This window comes from Furipterus horrens, unplaced genomic scaffold (assembly GCF_987537825.1).
Source record: "Furipterus horrens unplaced genomic scaffold, mFurHor1.1.pri manual_scaffold_11, whole genome shotgun sequence".
Lineage (NCBI taxonomy): Eukaryota > Metazoa > Chordata > Mammalia > Chiroptera > Furipteridae > Furipterus > Furipterus horrens.
In genome coordinates, this window is record NW_028327181.1 from 66,790,377 (window position 1) to 66,809,358 (window position 18,982).

Sequence of the window (18,982 nt, forward strand, 5' to 3'; positions counted from 1 at the left end):
CCTCTAGACCTGCTCTGAGATGCTCAGGATAGAATTGCATTTAGTCACTTTGCTAAAGATTCAAAAAACAGTCACTGTATAGCAGTCACCTTTGTTTCTTCATCTATAAAATGGGGATCATAAGTGTATTTCCCTTGGATTGTTGAGAGTATTTGATGAGATTAACCCAGCAAACATCCAGCAAAGACTTGGCACAGTGTCCGCCAGTTTTGAAGAACTCAGGTTAATTGTCTTCCTCCCCTCCCTTCCCTGTACTTTGATGGGAAGGGCGCATACTTCTGTGGTCACAACTTCAGTATATTTCTGTTTAAATAGCTTCCATTGAACACTTACTGCGTACCAGCAACTGCCAGACTCCTAGGATATAAAGAAAAATAAAGCAGCCATTATTTGCAAGGCTACCTGGTGCTGGGAAAGACTAACATATATTACAGTCCAGTGTGGCTTTGGAGGGGCAGAAGCACAGGGTGCTTACGGTGAAGTAGGAGGGAGAGTTAGCTGTGCAAAGGAAAGGAGAGAATTCCTGTCCTAGATGGTAGGGTCATCACGAGGTGAACAGGATGGCATTATTGGATCTTAAGGTGTAAGTGAGGGAGGGGTCTAAAGGCCTAAATCACGGGGAGCCCTGTGGTTGTGCTAAGGAGCAAGATGAAGGGAGTCTTCAAAGGCTGTCACAGGCCTTTTTGTTTAAAATTTTCATTCCGGGAAATAGGTGTAGAATACTCTGGAACAAGAGTCAGGGCTGGGTGGAAGCAGACCGTCCTCATAGCATGATGTGGTCTGAACTGGGGCAAGACGGTGCTCTCGGAGGGAAAGGGGGATCCACAGCACTTAGGGGCCAACTGGCTGGAGGTGTGAAGGGTGCAGCAATGGAGGGAAAGTGTGAAGAACCGCATCCATATTTCTGGTTTGAAAAAACATCGTGGACTGCAAACCAAGAGTCTTTTACCCAAGAAAGGGAAGAGTTTAGTGGGAATGTGAGTTCCGGTTGAGATGGGCTTAAGCTGAGGAGACTGGGGATCCAAGTGGAGATATGCAGGGGCAGCTGTGTGAAGGTCTGCTTCTGTGGAAGATAAAGTCACCAGCCTGCATGTGCAATTAACAACAGGGCGGCCCGAAGGACATCCTGAGGTGGACGGGAAGAGGGCTGGGCACAGTGGGACTGCTTGGAAGCACAGCAGCATATAAGATCTGGGCAGGAGCGGATTCCACAAGGGGAATGAGCAGCAACAGCCTGAGAGGAAGGCAAGAACCTGGGTGAGGGGAGCATGTGGAAGCCGAGGCAGGCTGGAGGTCCGCAGTGTGCATTTGCTGAGAGCGTCTGACAGGCAGACCCCACAAGGGTCCATGGACCCAGCAGAACAGTTTCCAGAGAGTGGTAGAGAGAAGCTAAACTTCACTGAGTTGAAAAAACAAATGGGAGATGAGAAAATGGTAGAGGTCATACATTTGCAGGGACACCTGTTCTTAAGGCTGTGCCACTTTTTTTTTTTGACTCCATGAAGGTGGAGGGCGAGTGTGCTGGAGTGGAGGCCATGAGAGACGTGAAAACATTTGGCAGAGGTGGTGGTCAGGGAGAGAATGGAAGGTCACCACGTCGGATATATGTGGGATGATGATGAATGCAGGGGTGACAAGGCCACAGGAGTCGTGGCTGAGTCAGAGTGCAGGTGGACATCATAAGTAGATGCGATGTCCTTTGTGACATCAGGGACTGACCTCCAGAGCCAGTGAGCAGACATGTGGAGGGCAAGCCAAATGGGCTGAGCTTCAAAGGAGAAAGGACTCTTGCAAGATAATGGTATAGAAGGGGCGGTGGGCGTGACTTGGCCCCTTCTTAGTTATGAAGACTGGGTCTCAGGATGCAATACTGCCTGGCATGTAGTATGGCGCTGGCATGTAGCATGGTGCTGGCATGTAGTATGGAGCTCCAAGTGTGTTTGTCTTCTCCCCCATGTCCCCACCTCTTCCCTCAGCTTCTGGGACAAGGTGGAATGAAGCAGTGTGGTGGAAGGGAGAGGTGCTGGCCCCAGGACCCCTTGGATGTGGCTGAGGCTCCATCAGGGGGCAGGATGGCAGGGTTGGAGCCTCCCCCCATTTTTCAGGTACACTCAGGCCTGGTGTCTCTCCTTCTCCTAAGGGGTGGACTGCATGAGGTGACGGCTGTGGCTGTTGAGCTGCCTGCCATCCCAGAGCCCAGCTCTGAGCCAGTGTGGTTGCCAGCATGGGAGCTGGGGGCCAGGCTCCCAGAAGGCAGCTGTGCCCACCCGGGATCCTGTGGTTGGCCTTGACCTCTCTGCTAAGCTGTCTGCTCACCCCAGGCCAAGCCAAGGTCTACAGTCGCTGTGAGCTGTTTAGAGTGCTACAGGATTTTGGCCTGAATGGATACCGGGGCTACAGCCTGGCTGACTGTGAGTACCCCTCTTCCTGGCTGGCCCATTCCCACAGGCACCGTCCCCTTCCTCCTTTCCCTCCTCCCCGTCTCTCAAGGCGTGTGGCCTCAGAAGCTTTCTGATCCTGGGTTCTCAATAGTAAAACAAGGTTTATATGGGATCACAGGTAGAGAACACCCAGCACCAAGTGAAATATATAGCAGGCAGGCAACAGGCAGCCGGAAGAGAATCCCCTTTCATTTCCTAAACAGCTAAAGTTGGGATTCAAAGGAAAAGAACAGTTTATACCCCAGTCCTAATCTTCGCCTTATGATCAGGCCTTCCCATTGATGTTCGGGGCAAACTGTGTAAACCACACTACCAAACTTTTCCACGGTGGCAGTTTGGGGAAGCCATGAGGTACAGCCACTCAGGGACTCTGTTTCCTCTAGTTCTAGCCCCCTCGCAGGTCCCACCTGCATACTCCTAGTCTCGCCTCCGAAGACTGAGTTCTCACTCGCTCGCTCATTCATTCCACAGTCAGCTCTTGGGCCTCGAACTGTGCAGGGCAGTGAGACAAGGGGAAGATCACTGGCGTAGGGGCAGGAGGCCTGAGGTCCGGGCTTGAGGCTTGCCATTTGGTAGCTTCATGTAACCTTGAGAAGTCAGTTTGTCCCTCTGGGCCTCGGTGGATTAGTCTGTCAAGTAGGAGGGAGGGCACCTGCCCTGATCACCTGCCAGCAGGAGTTGGAGCCCAAAGGCACTAATGTGTGGGACCCGCACCATGAACACTCTGCTCTGGGTTGGCCTTGACCATCATGTGTGACCCACAGGTCTGTGTCTCCACCCTATGCAGGGATCTGTCTAGCTTACTTTGCAAGTGGCTTCAACGCAGATGCTGTGGACTATGAACCTGATGGAAGCACCAACAATGGCATCTTCCAGATCAATAGCCGGAAGTGGTGCAAAAGTCTCACTGAAAATGCCACCAACATGTGCCGGATGTACTGCATTGGTAGGCTGGCCTGAGCCTGGGGCTGGCCAGGCCAGGCCTCTGCACCGACCTTTGCTTCTTTCCCGTTTTGTTTGCTCCTCTTGCCTTTTTCTCTGGGTGGGGATTTCCTTACATCCTGCTGGTCCTACCAAGGAGAGAGGGAAAGGACAATGATCAGGGTGGGCCCTCCATCAATCAGTTTGGAGTCCCAGAGGGGAAGCTATTCTGAGAGCTAAAGGAATGGACTGGGAATTGCTTCTGATAAGAGATGAAAGTGGTAAGAGCAAGACCTGTGCTTCCAGAGAGGTCAAGAGACAGAGCTGGGCTTAGAATGGAAGTGTGTGTGTGTCTGTGTGTGTGTGGGGTGGGGGGGTGCGCATCACAGAGAGAAATACACACACACATATTCTTCATGTATGACCTGCTCCCTCACGGTGTTCCTCTGCCTCACACCCTAGACTTACTGGATCCTAACCTCAAGGATTCTGTTATCTGTGCCATGAAGATAAGTCAGGGGAACCAGGGCCTGAGCAGCTGGTGAGTAACTGGGCTGGAGCCCCGCAGGGGAGGTGGCCAGGACTGATGGGCAGCAGAGGGACTCACCTTTTCTGAGAGCCCGCTGTGTCCCTGCCACCCTCTCATGGCTTCAGTCTCATCCTCACACCTTCCGGGGGCAGAGGTGTCTACCACTGAAGAGCTTACTGACCACACACGAGTGTCAGGGAGGATAAGCCACTCACAAGGGGGCGTGGGGCCCGGCCGGGCTCTCCCAGGCTTTGATCTGTTGGGAAGCCTGCCTCCAGGTCCATGAGGTCTGGGTCCAGCAAACCTTTTGTTAGCGTTTGAACGGTGGCACCTTTGTCCACCTACCTTTTATATAATGCCCACGGTGTGCACAGACGAAACAGTAAATCCCCTGCTGGAGCAGGGTGGGCTTGCCAGAGCCTCCCCCGCCAGCCCTCGCCTTTCCCTCATCTTCCCACATGATGGGAAGCCCTGCTCCCAGGCAGGGCGTTGGGGTGAGCATCGATGGGCATCAGACTGGACCTGTGGTCCACAGAGGGTCCCCTAGGCAGAGGCCCAACAGCTCCCCAGCCTCTTCTGGTGGGAATTTCAGAGTCTCCAGCCTCCTTTACTCTCATTTCTGGATGCGAGACCAGCAGGGGGCAGCCTGTGGGGAAGGTAAGATGCTCCAGGTGGTTGGTGTGACAGGGACAGGCTGCTGGAGTGACTGGAAGGCAGGAAATGTCTAGGGAAGAAGAGAGGCAGGAGACCCGTGGAGGAGCCTTTACAGGAGCCCGGCTGAGAGCTGTGGGTCCGGACCAGGACAGTTCCCCAGGTGGCAGGCGGCAGAAGGGTTGGGAATGAGGGGCTGTGAGGAGGACCAGGGACGGGAGCTCTGTGGTCAGGGAGGGGGAGGGGGAGGTGACCAGGGCTGTGAATAGAGAGCAGGCCTGAGGTGGGCCTTGACAGTGGCTATGGCTTTGGAGACCTGCTGGTCTGAGAGCAGATGAAGCCCCGGGAACGGGATGTGGGGTGAGGCAGCTCAGCAGGACATAGTGCACGTGTGTCAGGAAGTGTGACCCTGGCTCAGGGGGAGTCCAAGGGCTCGAGGCCTCGGGGTACCACCCTGGGATGGACGACACTGGTCCCTTTGGGTTCAATCAATGAACAGCTCTCTTTTGTACACTGGTGTGGACTCGACTGTAGACCCCCTCAGAGGCGGCCAAGGCGATAGGAGCTGGTCCCAGAATGTGGAAAGCATGCAGCTTACTCCTTCCACATGCTCACATGGAGGACAGCCCTGTGCTGGGCGCTGGGCTCCTGAGATGGCTGAGACCCCTGTGCTTGCCCTCAGGGGCCCACAGTCTAACGGAACAGACAATGACCCCCGTGGACCACCCTCGTTGATAGGGCGGTAGAGGTCCCTTACAGACGCTCAGGTCATTGGGCCCTTTGACATTGCCAGCAGGGTGGATACTAGTTATCAAATTTGGGACCCCTGGGAACAGGGACCATGCGACCCCAGGACCCCAGGATCTTTCTTGTCTTCCTCACAATGCCAGTGGGACGCTAAACGAGGCAGTGGTCTTGGGTCTGTAAGCTCCGGTCACCGGCAGTTGGAAGACTCAGGAGAGCTGGGTGTGGGCGCAGTTCTGTGGTTCACCAGGTGTGGCCCTTGGGCAAGTCAGTGTGTGTCGGTCTCAGTTTTCCATCAGAATGCAGGGAACATAGTATCTGCCCCATCTACCTCACGGGGCTGCTGGGGGACAGGCTGTGACCGTGCTGTGTGGAGCGTAAAGGGCCATGCGCACGTAAAGTGGCATTGTTGTCTGCAGAAGCAGCAGGCTGTAGGAAAAGAGCTTTGGACTGGACCCCAGGACTCCAGGCCTTTGCCACTGACCTCTGAGTGAACTTGAGCAAATTACTCTGTAACCCCATTGGGAAAATGAGCAGGCTATGTAGAGCACTATTGTTAAGGACCATTCTGTTCCGTTTTAAGTTCTCCTAGGGGGTTCTTTGCTGGGGAACACAGTTCCTTTTTCTCTCTTTTCCTTGCTAACCCCTTTCCTCTGCTCGCTTGTGGTTTAGAGCGCCTGTCTCCTTCCTGTTCTCCTCTGAGCAGGGCCTGAAGGCTGCCGCTGATTGGGTCTCCTCTTCCCCTCTCTGCATCCTCAGGGAGGCCTGGAGGCATCACTGCCAGGGCCGGGACCTCAGCGACTGGGTGGATGGCTGTGACTTCTAGGATCCCATGTGGATGGGCCAGGCCGTGCCCTGCAGGCTGGGAGATGTGGTCTGGGTCCTGGCCCAGGAGGATGACAAGCCAATAAATAAAGAATAGTTTATGTAAGTGTGTTTCTCAGCTCTTACTGTGTTTAGCTTGTTGAGTCCAGAGCATCTCAGAGTTGCTTCCCTGTCCACCTGGGCTGGGTCTCATGGAGGCTCCTAAACGCCTACCATGGAAGGTGGGCCTCCCTTCCTGGGGGCGAGAGGTGGGGGTTCAGTGCCTCCCTTGAGCACACTGGCAGTTTCCTAGATTCTTTACCTGAATGCAAGTTTGCCAGATTTAGCAAAAGAAGCAAACAACAGAAAATAATGATAACAAAAACAGGATGCCCAAGTTATAGGTGAATTTTGGATACACTACACAGTTTACTATGCGTGCGTCCCATACTTCCATTAAATAATGATTGGCTGTGTACCTGAAATTCACACTTAGCTAAGTGTCCTACATTTTATCTGGCACTCCTTCCTGGGTCTGGAGTTTGCACCTCTGGCTTGTTTGAGAGGGCTCTTACTCTCTGTGGCTCTGGCCACCGTGCCTTGGGCCTCAGGCTGGTGATTCTCACACACTGGTGGCTGCCAAGGGGTGGTGCGCGGTGACTGGGGAGGCCACTGGGGACGTCAGCTAGGGAGCTCCCCTGGCTGCTCCATGTCATCCAGCAGCAGGACATTCATGTGCCACTGATAGTGACGGTGGCTGTCACATTCTGGGTAAGAGCCGCCATATGTATTGTGACCCACTGCTGGGAGGGCGGCGTGTGGGGGGGAGGGCACGGGTGGCTTTCAGGCAGCCACCCGAAGTTCTCCGCCTTCCTCAGTGCGGGGGACGCTCAGAAGCAGCAGCGCTGGCTCCCGTTAACCTGGGGCTCAGCGTCCTGGGCCCTAGGGATGGACTCAGTGTGAAGAAGAAAGGTGGCAGGAGACTCAGGATCATTGTAGATTCTTCTGGAAAGGCCTCAGAGAACCCTGCAAGTACTGAACTGCTGACCGAGGCATGGCTGGTGACCCCCAGGGAGAAGAGGGGCTCTGAGGTGGACCACCCCTCCCCGTTAACCTGCCATCTCCTCATACCCTGGTCCTACCTGAGGGGTGGCTGAGCATCCACAGCGTCCTTCCACTGCTGGTCCACTGTCAGGCCACTCCCGTCCCCACCTGTGTCCCACCCTGGCGTTTGGCTCTGCATTTAGCGGAGTTCTTGCCTCCCAGGCAGGGGGATGATAGCCCTTGAGGGCTGCTCACACAAGGGGACAGTGATGGGGGACCAGCTCCTCGCTGGAGTTGGGGATGGGTTGATCAATGACTCATTAGGTCATAGGTAGGGGGATACTCGTCTCTTTTCCATATTAAGGCAGACTTGTGTGCCTGCCGTGTGCTATGCCTTATCTAAGTTCGACCCTGAAACAATAACCTTGATGGAGGTGCGTCATTATCCCCACTTTACAGGTAATGAAACAGAGACTCAGAGGAGATAAGTGTGCGCTCAGGTCAAAATAACCCCATGTGTGCTCTTAGTCACTGGGACGTGGCTGTTTGGGCCACACACAGTCTTCTCTCTATCTCGCTTGGTGAGATCCTCAGGGCCCACCATCGCTGTATGATTTGTACCCTCTGTTTCAACTTCATGTTGGACTTCTGTTTTCTGCAACCTCCTGATCGCTCCACTGGGTCCCACTGGCCCAGGAACAGGTGAAATGAGGTCTTTGGAATCACAAGGAGAGTTGTCAGAAGGACTTGGAGGCTCTGGGCTGGCATGATTGCCTCAGGGTCCCTAAGTGGGGCTGGGCAGGGTTCAGGCCTGGACCTGGGCTGTGTGGGTGACCAGGAGCAGGTGTCAATGGAAGAGGTGTATGCAGGGGAGTGCGCCCAGGCCAAAGCCAGGGAGCCCTACCTTGTGCACGAGGGTTGAAGGGTCTGAAGCCCACCTGGAAGTCCAGCTCCTAAGTGACGTGCTCAGGCTGGGGAGAGTAACCAGGAGTGTCCTGAAGAACCTGCTCCCTTGTCATTCTCTCACCCCACCTTTCATCGGTCACTATGTCCTGTCTAGTTTACCTTTTTAATATCTCCGGGAACTGTCCCTTCTTTCCATCCCATATACCTTAACTCTAGAGCAAGCCCCCATCACCGTTTCCCCAGGACCATTGCTGTGGCCTCATAATGCACCCTTGCCATCGACCCCCCACCTCAGAGTGAGCTCCCCCCCCCCCCCCCGTTACTCCCTTGCATCCTGGCCCCAGTGGCTTTCCTCACTCTCGGATCAAAGGCCAAGCTTCGCAGCTTGGTACCCAAGTTCTTTCACGACCCAAGGTCCTGCACATTCCTTACTCAACTGTTCAGAAACGTTTGCTCGAGCTGGTTTTTGTCCCTGCATCTGGCTCAGAGTGCAGCATGCTGCTTCACACGTGCCTACCGCCTCCCATCCCCACTCCCTGCCCCTCAGGTAACAGACCCTCCCCTTGCAGGCCACCAGCTGGTCCTCAGCACAGGGCCTTCCCCTGCTGCTCTGTCTTCCTGGGGCACCATTCTCTGCTCTTTGAGTGGAGATTCCTTTCTTTCAGCCAGTCTTGTCTCGCTTTGACCTCCTCACGGTGACTTCTCCAACCCCTCCAAGTTCTCCTCTGCCTCCAAGCTTTTGCTCAGGAGTCTCTTCTGCAAACCTGGCTGCCAGTCACCTTCCACCTGCCTCTCAGGGCTTCAGCCCAAACCTGCGGGCCCGGCCTGGCAGACAGACGCTCTTCTCTAATGGGCGAGCTGTGCCTCATGCCCTTCACTGTAGCTTCTACTGCCCAGGGTCTGGTGTGTGTGCCTGTTGCCCACCTCTGCCTGACTAGACTCCGAGGCCCCCTGAGAGCGTGTCTTCTTGATATATGAACCCCCAGTGCCTAGCACAGTGCCTGCTACACAGTGAGCACATGGAAAATGCTGGTGGAGTGAGGGAGTCTTGCCAGATACTCCCGCCTGGTGCTGGGAAGCCTTCTTACAGCTACTTCTTGACCCTCCTCCCTCTAAGGTGGGTTGAGCTGGGTATTGTTTGGCCCACCAATCACTTTGTGTTGGGCCTCTTTTACTGGATGTAGTTCCTTTTGAGAGGACACCATAAAGTCTGAATGACACTAAAGACAAATCACTCATAATGGTGACATTAGCCTAGTGAGCCGCTTCCTTTTCAGTTAAGGAGTGCAGAGCAGGTTCAAGGAGGCTGGACGTCCAATTCCCCACCCCAAGGTGTCACTCAGAGCCATTATCAGGAGGGGGTTTTCTTTTTTAAACAAAAAGCATCATGCAGTTCTGTTCTGGTCAGAAATGAGTGAGATTCAGCAGTGGTGCTAGCTGGGGCCCAGAGGCAGCAAGAGGCCATTGTGCATGCATTTCCCAGTGCAGGGAACTCAGGGGTCTCTCATTCCTTCAGAGCCAGGCCACGGGGACGTTTGCAAAATGAGGCTACAGTTGCTTCTGTATCTGCAGGTCTCCTCAGCCCCCCGAATTGCCACAGGCATAGAATAATTTTGTGAAATCCAGCTCCAGGGGTCTCTGCTCACGTCCATTTTCTGCTCATTCCTTCTTTGTGCCAGCTGTGAAAGCCCACCTGTGCACAGCTGCAGCAGGTGCCAAAGTTCTGAAAAAGTTATGCTAGAAAAAATGTGGAATTGGTCAAATCCTGTCTGTCCTTTCCCTGACTCCTGTAAATGAGTTTGGTTGGAAAGGTTTGGCTTGTCCAAATGCTAAGTGAAGTGGCCAGTTTTGGAGAGACAGCCACACGTTCATGCTAGGTGAACATGCTGACTCACTTCTCCTTAGTTCAGTGACAGAGTCAGAGGTAGCTCAGGATTTTGGGGGGCTTAATGAACATTCTTAAACTCTTAAGGTCTTTGTTGAGAGGGAGACCAGCTGAAGCTTGAAAGACACAGGGCAGAGCAGGCCCGGTAAAGAGGTTGCAAGATGGAGTGGGGAGTGAGGTCTTATCTGCTGAGAGGTGGGGGTTGAGAGGGGAAGTTAGGTTGCCCCAAATCACGTGCAGAGACTTGAAGACCTAAACGGAATTAACATGCATTTATGTCCTGCCCCAAATTTGCTTTTCTTTTATTAAAAGAGTTTGCTCCCCAGTTGGACCAGGATGGACGTTTGTCCTGGAAGAAAAGGGAACATTTTCACCAGCACTGCCCTCTTCACATTTACAAGGGTACGAAAGAATACCCACCTCCTAGGGAGGAGGGCAGGATTGTATTTACTGAGGGTCTCCTCCGTGCCAGGCTCTTGCTTGTTAACCCTTGTAATGATCCTACGAGCCAGGTTTTAGAATCCCCATCTTGTAGTTGAAAAACCTGAGGCTCAGGGTGGTTGAGAAACTTGTCCAAGTTCATGTCGTCAGGAAGCAAAATGCAAGCCCTTAGCCTGAGGTGAACATTCACTGCCTTTTTCCTTTCTCTGAGGTACAGATGGTTCTAAATATTCTAGGAAAACTTCTGGTTGTCAGTTTCAGTGTTGGAAACTTACAAGTGGTGTTAAACTGCTACCTATTTGTTGTTTTCATTCAGGAGGCTCTTTCACGCCTGTTTTAATCTCATAGGCTGGAGGGACAAGGGCACGTCAGAGAAGTACGTAGTCACAGCGTTCTTTCGTTGCAGGCCTCCTGCTCATCTCCCTTTAAGTAAGTTTCCTCCCCTCTGGGTTTTAACTTCTCCACCTGCCAAAAGGATGCTTTGACAGAGGAGTCTCCCTGACCCCTCTATTTGGATTTCATTCTATATCCCGTGTCGTAGAGGGTCCAAGTACTCCTGGTTGTCCTTCAGTAAATATTTATTGACCATCTACTATGCACCAAGCACTGGGCTGGATTCTGGAGGCTGGAGATAAGTAAGACACAGACCTCAAACCTTGAGGATCCAGGGGAAGAGGCACACAGGCAGACAAACCATTTCCACTCCACGTGCCTCTGCCACATGCAGAACTACACAGCAAACAGAGTAACGGTGCTTGCATGGCATTTTCTGGGAAAGCCTTCTTCGCAGAGCAGGTGAGGCCTGAGCTGGGTTTTGAAGGATGAGTAGGAGTGCGCCGGGTGGGCCAGGAGGCAACTCGGCTGGCTCCTAGTGCCAAGGACACCTTTCTCCGAGTCCTCACGTTGCTGTTCTCCCACCTGGAATCACTTGCCCACAAGGGCAAGAAGGCTGGGCTCTCTTCCATCTCTGTATCTCCGATCGATGGTGTATGTCGGGAGCAGTGGGGCTAATTCTCAGGGTCTGCCTCAGTTTCTCTAGATGTGTGTTTATACTGTGCCTTTTAAAGCACTACCTCCTTTAGCCCTTTTCCTTTCCTCCTCTCGTTTCTCTCTCTCCATTTTCCAGTTTTCCTCTGTACTCCGGAGACACCCCCCCCCCCACACCCCGTGTCTTCCCCTTCTCAGAATATCCTTTTCCTCCCACTGCCCATGGCCCCCTAGAGCACCCCCTTTGTTTCCTCTCCCTGCCTGTGCGCTTGAGTGTTTCCCTGTGTGTACGAGCTTCCTGAGTTTTCCATCTTTCTCAGTGATTTGTGTGTATGCGTGTTTCCTTTTTATTTTTCGTGTGTTTCAGGATAAGTTTTTCTCGCTTCCCTCTGCCCTGCCACGCAGAACAAAGGGAGGGACCCCCACCACCTGGGCGTGCGCAGCGCGGGGGCTACCGGGCCACCGGCTCCAACTTTCTCCAATTTGTGAGAGCTTGCGCTTTCCTTGCGCGGGCACTGTGGCCGCAACAAAGGCGACCAGCGCCCCAAGCCCCCTGCCGGCCCGGCGCTCCGCCCAAGGGCCCGGGCTGCTAGCCGGAGCCCCTCTCCCGCAGCCCTGGGTCAGTGGGGCTCATCCACCTCCGGCTGCGACTGCAGGAAGACTGCAGGTCGGTGCGCTACCAAGGTCAGCCCCCTGCTGATTTCGAGGCACTCAGAGGCAGGCCCTCCTCCAGGCTGGGTCTAGCTGGTGGCTCCTGGGAACGGGGCATGCGGGGAAGGGGTTGGGCTGTTCCAAAGAATCAAGGTAAGTCCTCTGGAGCGTCCAAGTCCCATGCGGTGGAGCGGGAGGGGGAGCCTGAGCCAGGAAAACCACGTAAGGTCTGCCTCGTCCACAAATGGGCACGGCAGTAAAACCTATGGCCAGCCTACAGGTGTTCTGGAAGTTAAATTAGGTGATGCATTTAAAGTGCTCATCACACAGAAAGTACAATGAGGGTGGCCAGGGCCTAGAGGAAGAGAGGAACGGGGAGTTATTGTTTAATGGGTACGGAGTTTCAGTCTGCGGATAAAGTGCTGAAGATAGATGGTGGTCATGTTCGCACATATACTTAAAGCGGGTGAACTATGGAGTTTAAAATGGTTAAAATGGCAAAGTTTATGTTATATTATTTTATCACAATTAAAATTAAAAAGTACTCATTACAGTATGACACGGGAAAGAAATACGGGGCCTCCTCGACATTTCTCACACATGGCCAGCTCACCCTCCTCAGGGCAATGCCGCGCCCTCTGTCTGGGACGCTTACCACCATTATTCCCGGGGCTCACTCTCTCCCTTTGCTGAGGTGTCTGCTTAAGAGTCACTTTCACCGAGTCACTTCCCTGGTCACCGATCTAAAGTAGCATCTCCCATGATCCTTGCTCCCCTGGCCCTGGCGTGTTTTTTTTTTAATGGCACTTATCACTCCCTGAATATGCACTAAATGTTTGTTTATTCCTTCTCCCCTCCCTGAGGCCAGGGACTTCACTGTCTTCTTTTCTGCCAGCCCCCAGTATCCAGAACAGTGCCTGGTACTTCGTAGGTGCTCAGCAAACACTTGTGAAAGAAGTGACAATAAAGCTTAGTTTTGTCACTGTCATTCTACTCTAGACCCTTTCCCAGGACCCAGGAGCCTGCTGGGTGTGGCACCCATGGGAGGTTTAAGGCAGAAGGGTTAAGCTGCTGGAAAGACACAGAGGGCAAGGCACCTGCACTGGAAAGCAAGGAAGGCTGACCTGAATGAAGGAGCCACAATATTAAATCCCTGGCTTGACAGTGAGTCCATGCTTGTTTTAAGTGTTCGGGCCCTTTTACTTTATGAGCTAGTGAATGGCTTTCCAAGGAGAAGGGCCCACCAGGAGGGTTGTGTGAGGCAGGCCAGGCCTTCCCTGAGCTGTGGGTGTGGACAGAGACCCTGGTGAAGCCGATCCCCCTTGCAGGAGCGAAAGCCAGCACACTCAAAACTGCTGCGGCTGACCGGAGCAAGCGAGCGAGGGGCAGGACCAGGGAGCGGGGAGAAAGAAGGTTGGAGAAGGGCTGCAGCTAGCAGCTCAGGGTGGGCCAGGATCCCCACTGGGGATGAAGGTCAGTTTTGCATTTCCCCAAAGTGAAGGCAACTGGACCAGTGGACAGAGACCATAAACAGGGATTCCCCCAGGGGACAGAGGGTGTGTACGCCTGGGCAATCAGAGGCAGCAAGGGAATATACTTTTGGCAAAAGTCCTTAAAATCTTCAAAAGACTTCTGAAAGGGATCTCAAAACAGACTTCACAGCCTCCTGCTCTTGCCCCTTCTAGTATTTCACCCCCCTCTTCAGAGTCAATGGAACTCTCTTGCTTTAAGTTCTTTGGGAGTAACGGACAGGTATGTATAAAGGAAAGTATCATCCCTTACTTTATGTAATGCAGATAAGGCTGGTTTAAGAACAGCTTTAATGTTCTCCATAAGGAAAAGTCATGTGGGTCTCCAGCTTTAACTCTGACCCACCAGCAACGCTCCTTTTAGAAGTTTCCACAGGATTCTATCAATCACAAGTGCTGCCACTTTTTAGACTTTTTTTATGTGCCAGTACCATGCTAAGTACTTTACATGGAGTCCATGATTATTATGATGATCCCTTAATAAAGGCATTATTCTCCCTCACTTCACATATGAGGAAACTGGGACATAAAGCAGTTAAATACATTTCTACAGCGGGGAAGTGGTAAAGCTGGGATGTGAACTAGAATCGTCTGTCTGAAAGGTGTGCAATGTCACCCAGCACCTGGCACGGTGCCTAGGCCCTAATATATTGGATTTTGACCTGAATGAATGGGTTTTCAAGATTCATTCACTGAGTGCCTACTCTGTTCTAGGTGCTTTACAAGTGGCACCTCATCTAATTGCCTCACTAGCCTGGGGGGTACCAATTACCTGTGCTTCATGCAGGTACATGGAGAATTCTGGGAGGTTTAATGACCTGTCAGAGGAGCCACAGCTAGTAACTGGCAGAGCTGGATGTGATCCTAAGTCTCTCTAACTCCAAGCCCTGTCTGTGTGCTTCTTATACCTTCCTCCCTCTGGGCGTTCTCAGCCTTGGAAGGGACATCAGCCATCACCTTGTCTCTGATGGATCCACCAGTGACTGGGACTCCCTGCCTCTAATGGAATTTCATTGCCATTAAAGTTTTCTTTTTCTTTTAAAGTGTATTTTATTGATTATGTTGTTATAGTACTCCCAATTTTTTCCCCTTTGCTCCCCTCTGCCCAGTACTTCCCTTCCTTCCAGCAATCCCACCCCCCTTAGTTCATGTCCATGGGTTGTGCATGTAAGTTCTTTGGCTTCATCCTTTCCTATATTGTTCTTAACTTCCCTCTATCTATTTTGTACCAGCCAATTATGCTTCTTAATCCCTGCACCATTTCTCCATTGCTCCCCCTTCCCCCTCCCAGCTGATAACCCTCCAAATGATCCCCGTACCTATGATTCTGTTCCTATTCTAGTTTGCTTAGTTGAATTTTTTTTTATTTTTTAGATTCAGTTGTTGATAGTTGTGAGTTTGTTGTTATTTTAATGTTCATAGTTTTGATCTTCTTTTTCTTAAATAAGTCCCTTTGACATTTCATATAATAATGGCTTGGTGATGATGAACTCCTTTAGCTTTACCTTGTCTGGGAAGCACTTTATCTGCCCTCCCATTCTATACGATAGCTTTGCTGGATAGAGTAATCTTGGTTGTAGGTCCTTGCTTTTCATCACATTGAATACTTCTTGCCAATCCCTTCTTGCCTGCAAAGTTTCTTTTGAGAAATCAGCTGATAGTTTTATCGGCACTCCTTTGCAGATAACTCTGCTTTTCTCTTGCTGCTTTTAAGATTCTCTCTTTATCTTTAACCTTTAGCATTTTAATTATGATGTATCTTGGTGTGGTCCTCTGTGGGTTTAGCTTGTTTGGGATGCTCTGTGCTTCCTGGACTTGTATGTCTATTTCCTTCACCAAATTTAGGAAGTTTTCCTTATTTTTTCACATAAGCTTTCAATTTCTTGCTTTTCCTTTTCTCCTTCTGGCATTCTATGATTTGGATGTTGACACATTTAAAGTTGTCCCAGAGGTTCCTAAGCCTCTCCTCGTTTTTTCCAATTGTTGTTTCCTCATTCTGCACTGGTTGACTCTTTTTCTCTTCCTTATGTTCTAAATCATTGATTTGAACCCTGGTTTCCTTCCCTTCACCACTGATTTTGTGTGGATTTTTCTTAGTTTCATTTAGCATAGCCTCTACTTCTTCCCTTCTGCATTTGTCGTACTTAAGCATATCTGTCAAGCCTGTGAGCATCTTTATCACCAGTATTTTGAACTCTACATCTGTTTGATTGGCTATCTCCTCAACACTTAATTCTCCCACTGCAACCTTGATTCATTCCCTCTTTTGGGCCTTACTTCTTTGTCTCCTCATCTTGACAGGCTTCTGTGTTTGTTTGCCTCTGTGTCTTAGGTAGAGCTGTTGCACCTTTTATGTTGTAAGAGATGGAGCCTTAGGTTTTCATCAGTAAAGGGCGACCCGCTTCACCACGTTGTGGCACTGTATGTGAGGGAGCAGTCTGAGAGGGAACAATGCTGCTTGCTTAGCACTTGCCCCTTTTCCAAGCACTTCTCCCACTTCCATATGGGACTGGTGCCTCTATAGCTGTTGCGCTGGCCGTCATTCTCAGAGTGGGTGGGTCTGCAGATGTTCTAGGACCGTGGGGGCTCTTTAAACAAGAGGACTCTGCTGAGATTGGCAGTTTCTTCCTCCACCCCAACCCCCACTTGTTTGCACAGTCAGAAGCAATGAGGCTTGATTTTCCCCAGTGCTGGAACTGTGCAGTCTGGTTTGGTGCTGGGAGCACTCCCTAGGTGTCCCTCCTGACTTTTAAAAATGTGTGACTGCTCTTTCCGCCAGCCTGCCACTGCCACCACTGCTGCCGCCACCACACCGCATCTTCTCCGCCCCACCTCCGTCCCTCCTACCTGCCTGGATGAGTATTTCTTCTTTATATATTTGTTGGACTTCCATGCAGCTCGATTTTCTGGAACTTCTGGTTGTCTCTAGTTTTGAGGTAGTTGTATTGCTTCTTAGTTGTGGAGGGAGACACAACGTGTCTGTCTAGGCCTCCATCTTGGTTGGAAGTCACCATTAAAGTTTTTGTCTTTCTCCTTAAAACTAACAAAATCTACCTTGGTGTAAATATCTAATAATAATAATACCTGAAACCAAAGCCCCATGTCAGAGTAAGAAACACTCTTGTGTACATTATTAATTTTCATGTACATCAATTTGACTTTCACCTCAACCTTGTGCCCTGCATGTTACCAGCACCATTTTGCAAAGGAGGAAACAGATGTGGTCAAGTGATTACCTGACCACAATTTCAGTATGGCCACTATACCAGGCTCCGCCTAAGTTCAAAGTCAAATTCAAACTGGGGATTTTAAGATAAGAAAGGGAAAGAGGGTTAGAGGTGAGTCGAGGGTCTCCTTCCATTTCTTGACCACCTTAAAAACTATCTTCCTCACCTCTCCCACTCCAGGGCTCCTGCATCTGCGACACACCCTCATTTCTCCCTCTTCTGCTTAGACTTAAAATCTTATTTGCTAACCACTTAAAGTGAAAGATAAACAGCAGGTCGATAAAAGGTTATTAGTCAGAACAATAAACGTACCTTTGGTCATTGCTAAGGGATTAGGTATCCTATTTTGGTCCTCTTTGTAGTTCCCTGTGGAGGGGACAGGCCCTAACTAAGGGACACCCAAATCCTTGGCCCAGAAGTCAAGTTCAGTACCTAGGATGGGCGACAGGACTTGGGGAGAAGCCCAGGTTTTCCTCTAGCCAGATCCCAGTGCTTGAGTCAGGAGGCACCTAGACAGAGCCAGAGACATCAGGACCCTCTCAGATCCCAGAGGACCATGACTCTAGGGAGCAGGTGGAGAGAGAGGAGTCCTCACTCAGCTCTTGAGTCAACCTGGATGACAATTCCCAAGGATAATTGTGGGCTGGAAGAGGCTATTGTCTACACCTCAGCAGGGCCTTGGAATCCCAAAGCCATCCCAGGATGCTTGTCCTTGGTCCCCAGGATAGCAGGAACATAGCAGAGAAGCCCAATCTGGGCTAACAGCCCTGCAGATTGCCTTCAGTGCCCGACTGCCTGCTGCCAGTCACCCACCTGAGCAGCAGCCCCTCCATCCCCACAGGAGGTCCAGGGCCAGTGGGACAGAATCCTGCGAGAAACAACTATGGGGAGAATCGGGGAGGGCTGAGTGCCTCCTAAGTGGAGCAGAACACGCCCTGCTTATCATACAAGGCTGCTTCCAGGTCTCCTAACAGCTTACAACACCAAGAGGTTACACTTCAAGGAGCAGTCACTGGGTGTCACCACTGCTGCTTCAGCAAGCGCCCTCACAGCTCAGCTCACACCAAAGGGTGCTGGAGGGAGAAAACCCCTTCTTCCCCACATCTTCTGTGTCTCCTGTGGACATCAAGACATGCAGCGTCCCTCACGGAGCTGCTCCCTTGCGCCCCTCTCCTTCCTAGCTCACTCAGCACAGCTCCAGCCCTGCATTCTCCACAGCAGAGGCATGCGGCTGGAGAAGGTCACACGGCAAAGCTGGCTTTGCTCTCAATTCACGATCACAGACCTTAAACAAGCACTCATCACATGTCCCTAAGGATCCCCGTCTTACTCTCTCACTCCCTTAGACTTCATCTCTTATCTTTGCACCTTTCCCGCCCCTTTTCCACTTTCACAGGAAACTTGTTTCATTCAAAAAGAAATAGAAAACAATGGGTACTAACTTCTTCATCTTTTCATCTGCATATGTCTAGACTCATCCACATTTATACATATCTTTCACTTCTGCTCTGAATCCATTCCCCCTTCACACTCTCAAGGTCATGGATTCTTCGCCTTTGTCTGCCCTCTTCTGAATTCATGTCTCTACCTTGGAGAATTGCCATCAGCAAACAATTAAGCTCTAATATCTCTCATCTTAAAAAATCTCTCTACCAAATGAGTCTCTGGCTTCTAGCCTGTGTCTGTTCTCTTTCAGTGCTAAATTGCTCCTTCAATGCCATCAAAAATGCTGTCCACTAATTTCTATTCACTCTTCAACCTGTTTAAATCAAGCTGATACCCCCCTGCTCCAGTGCGTTGACTCCTCAAGGTCACGATGATCTCCACGCCATCTAATGCAATGGACACAACATCTCCTTGTAACACTCTCCCCAGGACTGTGCACAGCGGATCAGACCACTGTCTCCCTTCGTGGCTTCCCCAGAATCATACCCTCCTGTTTCTCAGATTTCTCCTTTTTAGATTTCTTTGTCAGTTCTCTACTATCAGATTCTAAATATTAGAATGTCTTTGGTGTTGGGTTTGGAACACCTCTTCCTAATTGTACCCATTCCTGCTGATTTGTGAATCACCTTCCTATGCTGATGACGCCCAGATTTGTATCATTGGTCCAGTCCCATCTATTCGACATCGCCATTTGCATGTTTCACAGGTATTTACAACTTTACGTGACCAGAATGGAATTCTCTTCCAAAACACCTGCCCTCCTCTTTTATCTTCTC

At 51.2% G+C, this 18,982-nt stretch overlaps 1 protein-coding gene across 1 annotated transcript; it reads left to right on the top strand.

Moving 5' to 3' along the window:
* The first annotated feature begins 1,544 nt into the window (after positions 1 to 1,544).
* LOC149998106 (sperm acrosome membrane-associated protein 3-like) lies at positions 1,545 to 6,212 on the top strand. The gene is made up of 4 exons (XM_090291414.1): positions 1,545 to 2,411; positions 3,229 to 3,387; positions 3,825 to 3,903; positions 6,046 to 6,212. The coding sequence occupies exons 1-4, from the start codon at positions 2,225 to 2,227 to the stop codon at positions 6,110 to 6,112; spliced, it is 492 nt and encodes a 163-aa protein (XP_090147540.1). The 5' UTR covers positions 1,545 to 2,224; the 3' UTR covers positions 6,113 to 6,212.
* The last annotated feature ends 12,770 nt before the right edge of the window (positions 6,213 to 18,982 follow it).

Coding starts and splice junctions, on each gene's coding strand:
- LOC149998106 (XM_090291414.1), top strand. CDS start 2,225: ATGGGAGCTGGGGGCCAGGCTCCCAGAAGGCAGCTGTGCCCACCCGGG. Junction 3,388..3,824: donor GTGCCGGATGTACTGCATTG/GTAGGCTGGCCT, acceptor CTCACACCCTAG/ACTTACTGGATCCTAACCTC. Junction 3,904..6,045: donor AACCAGGGCCTGAGCAGCTG/GTGAGTAACTGG, acceptor CTGCATCCTCAG/GGAGGCCTGGAGGCATCACT.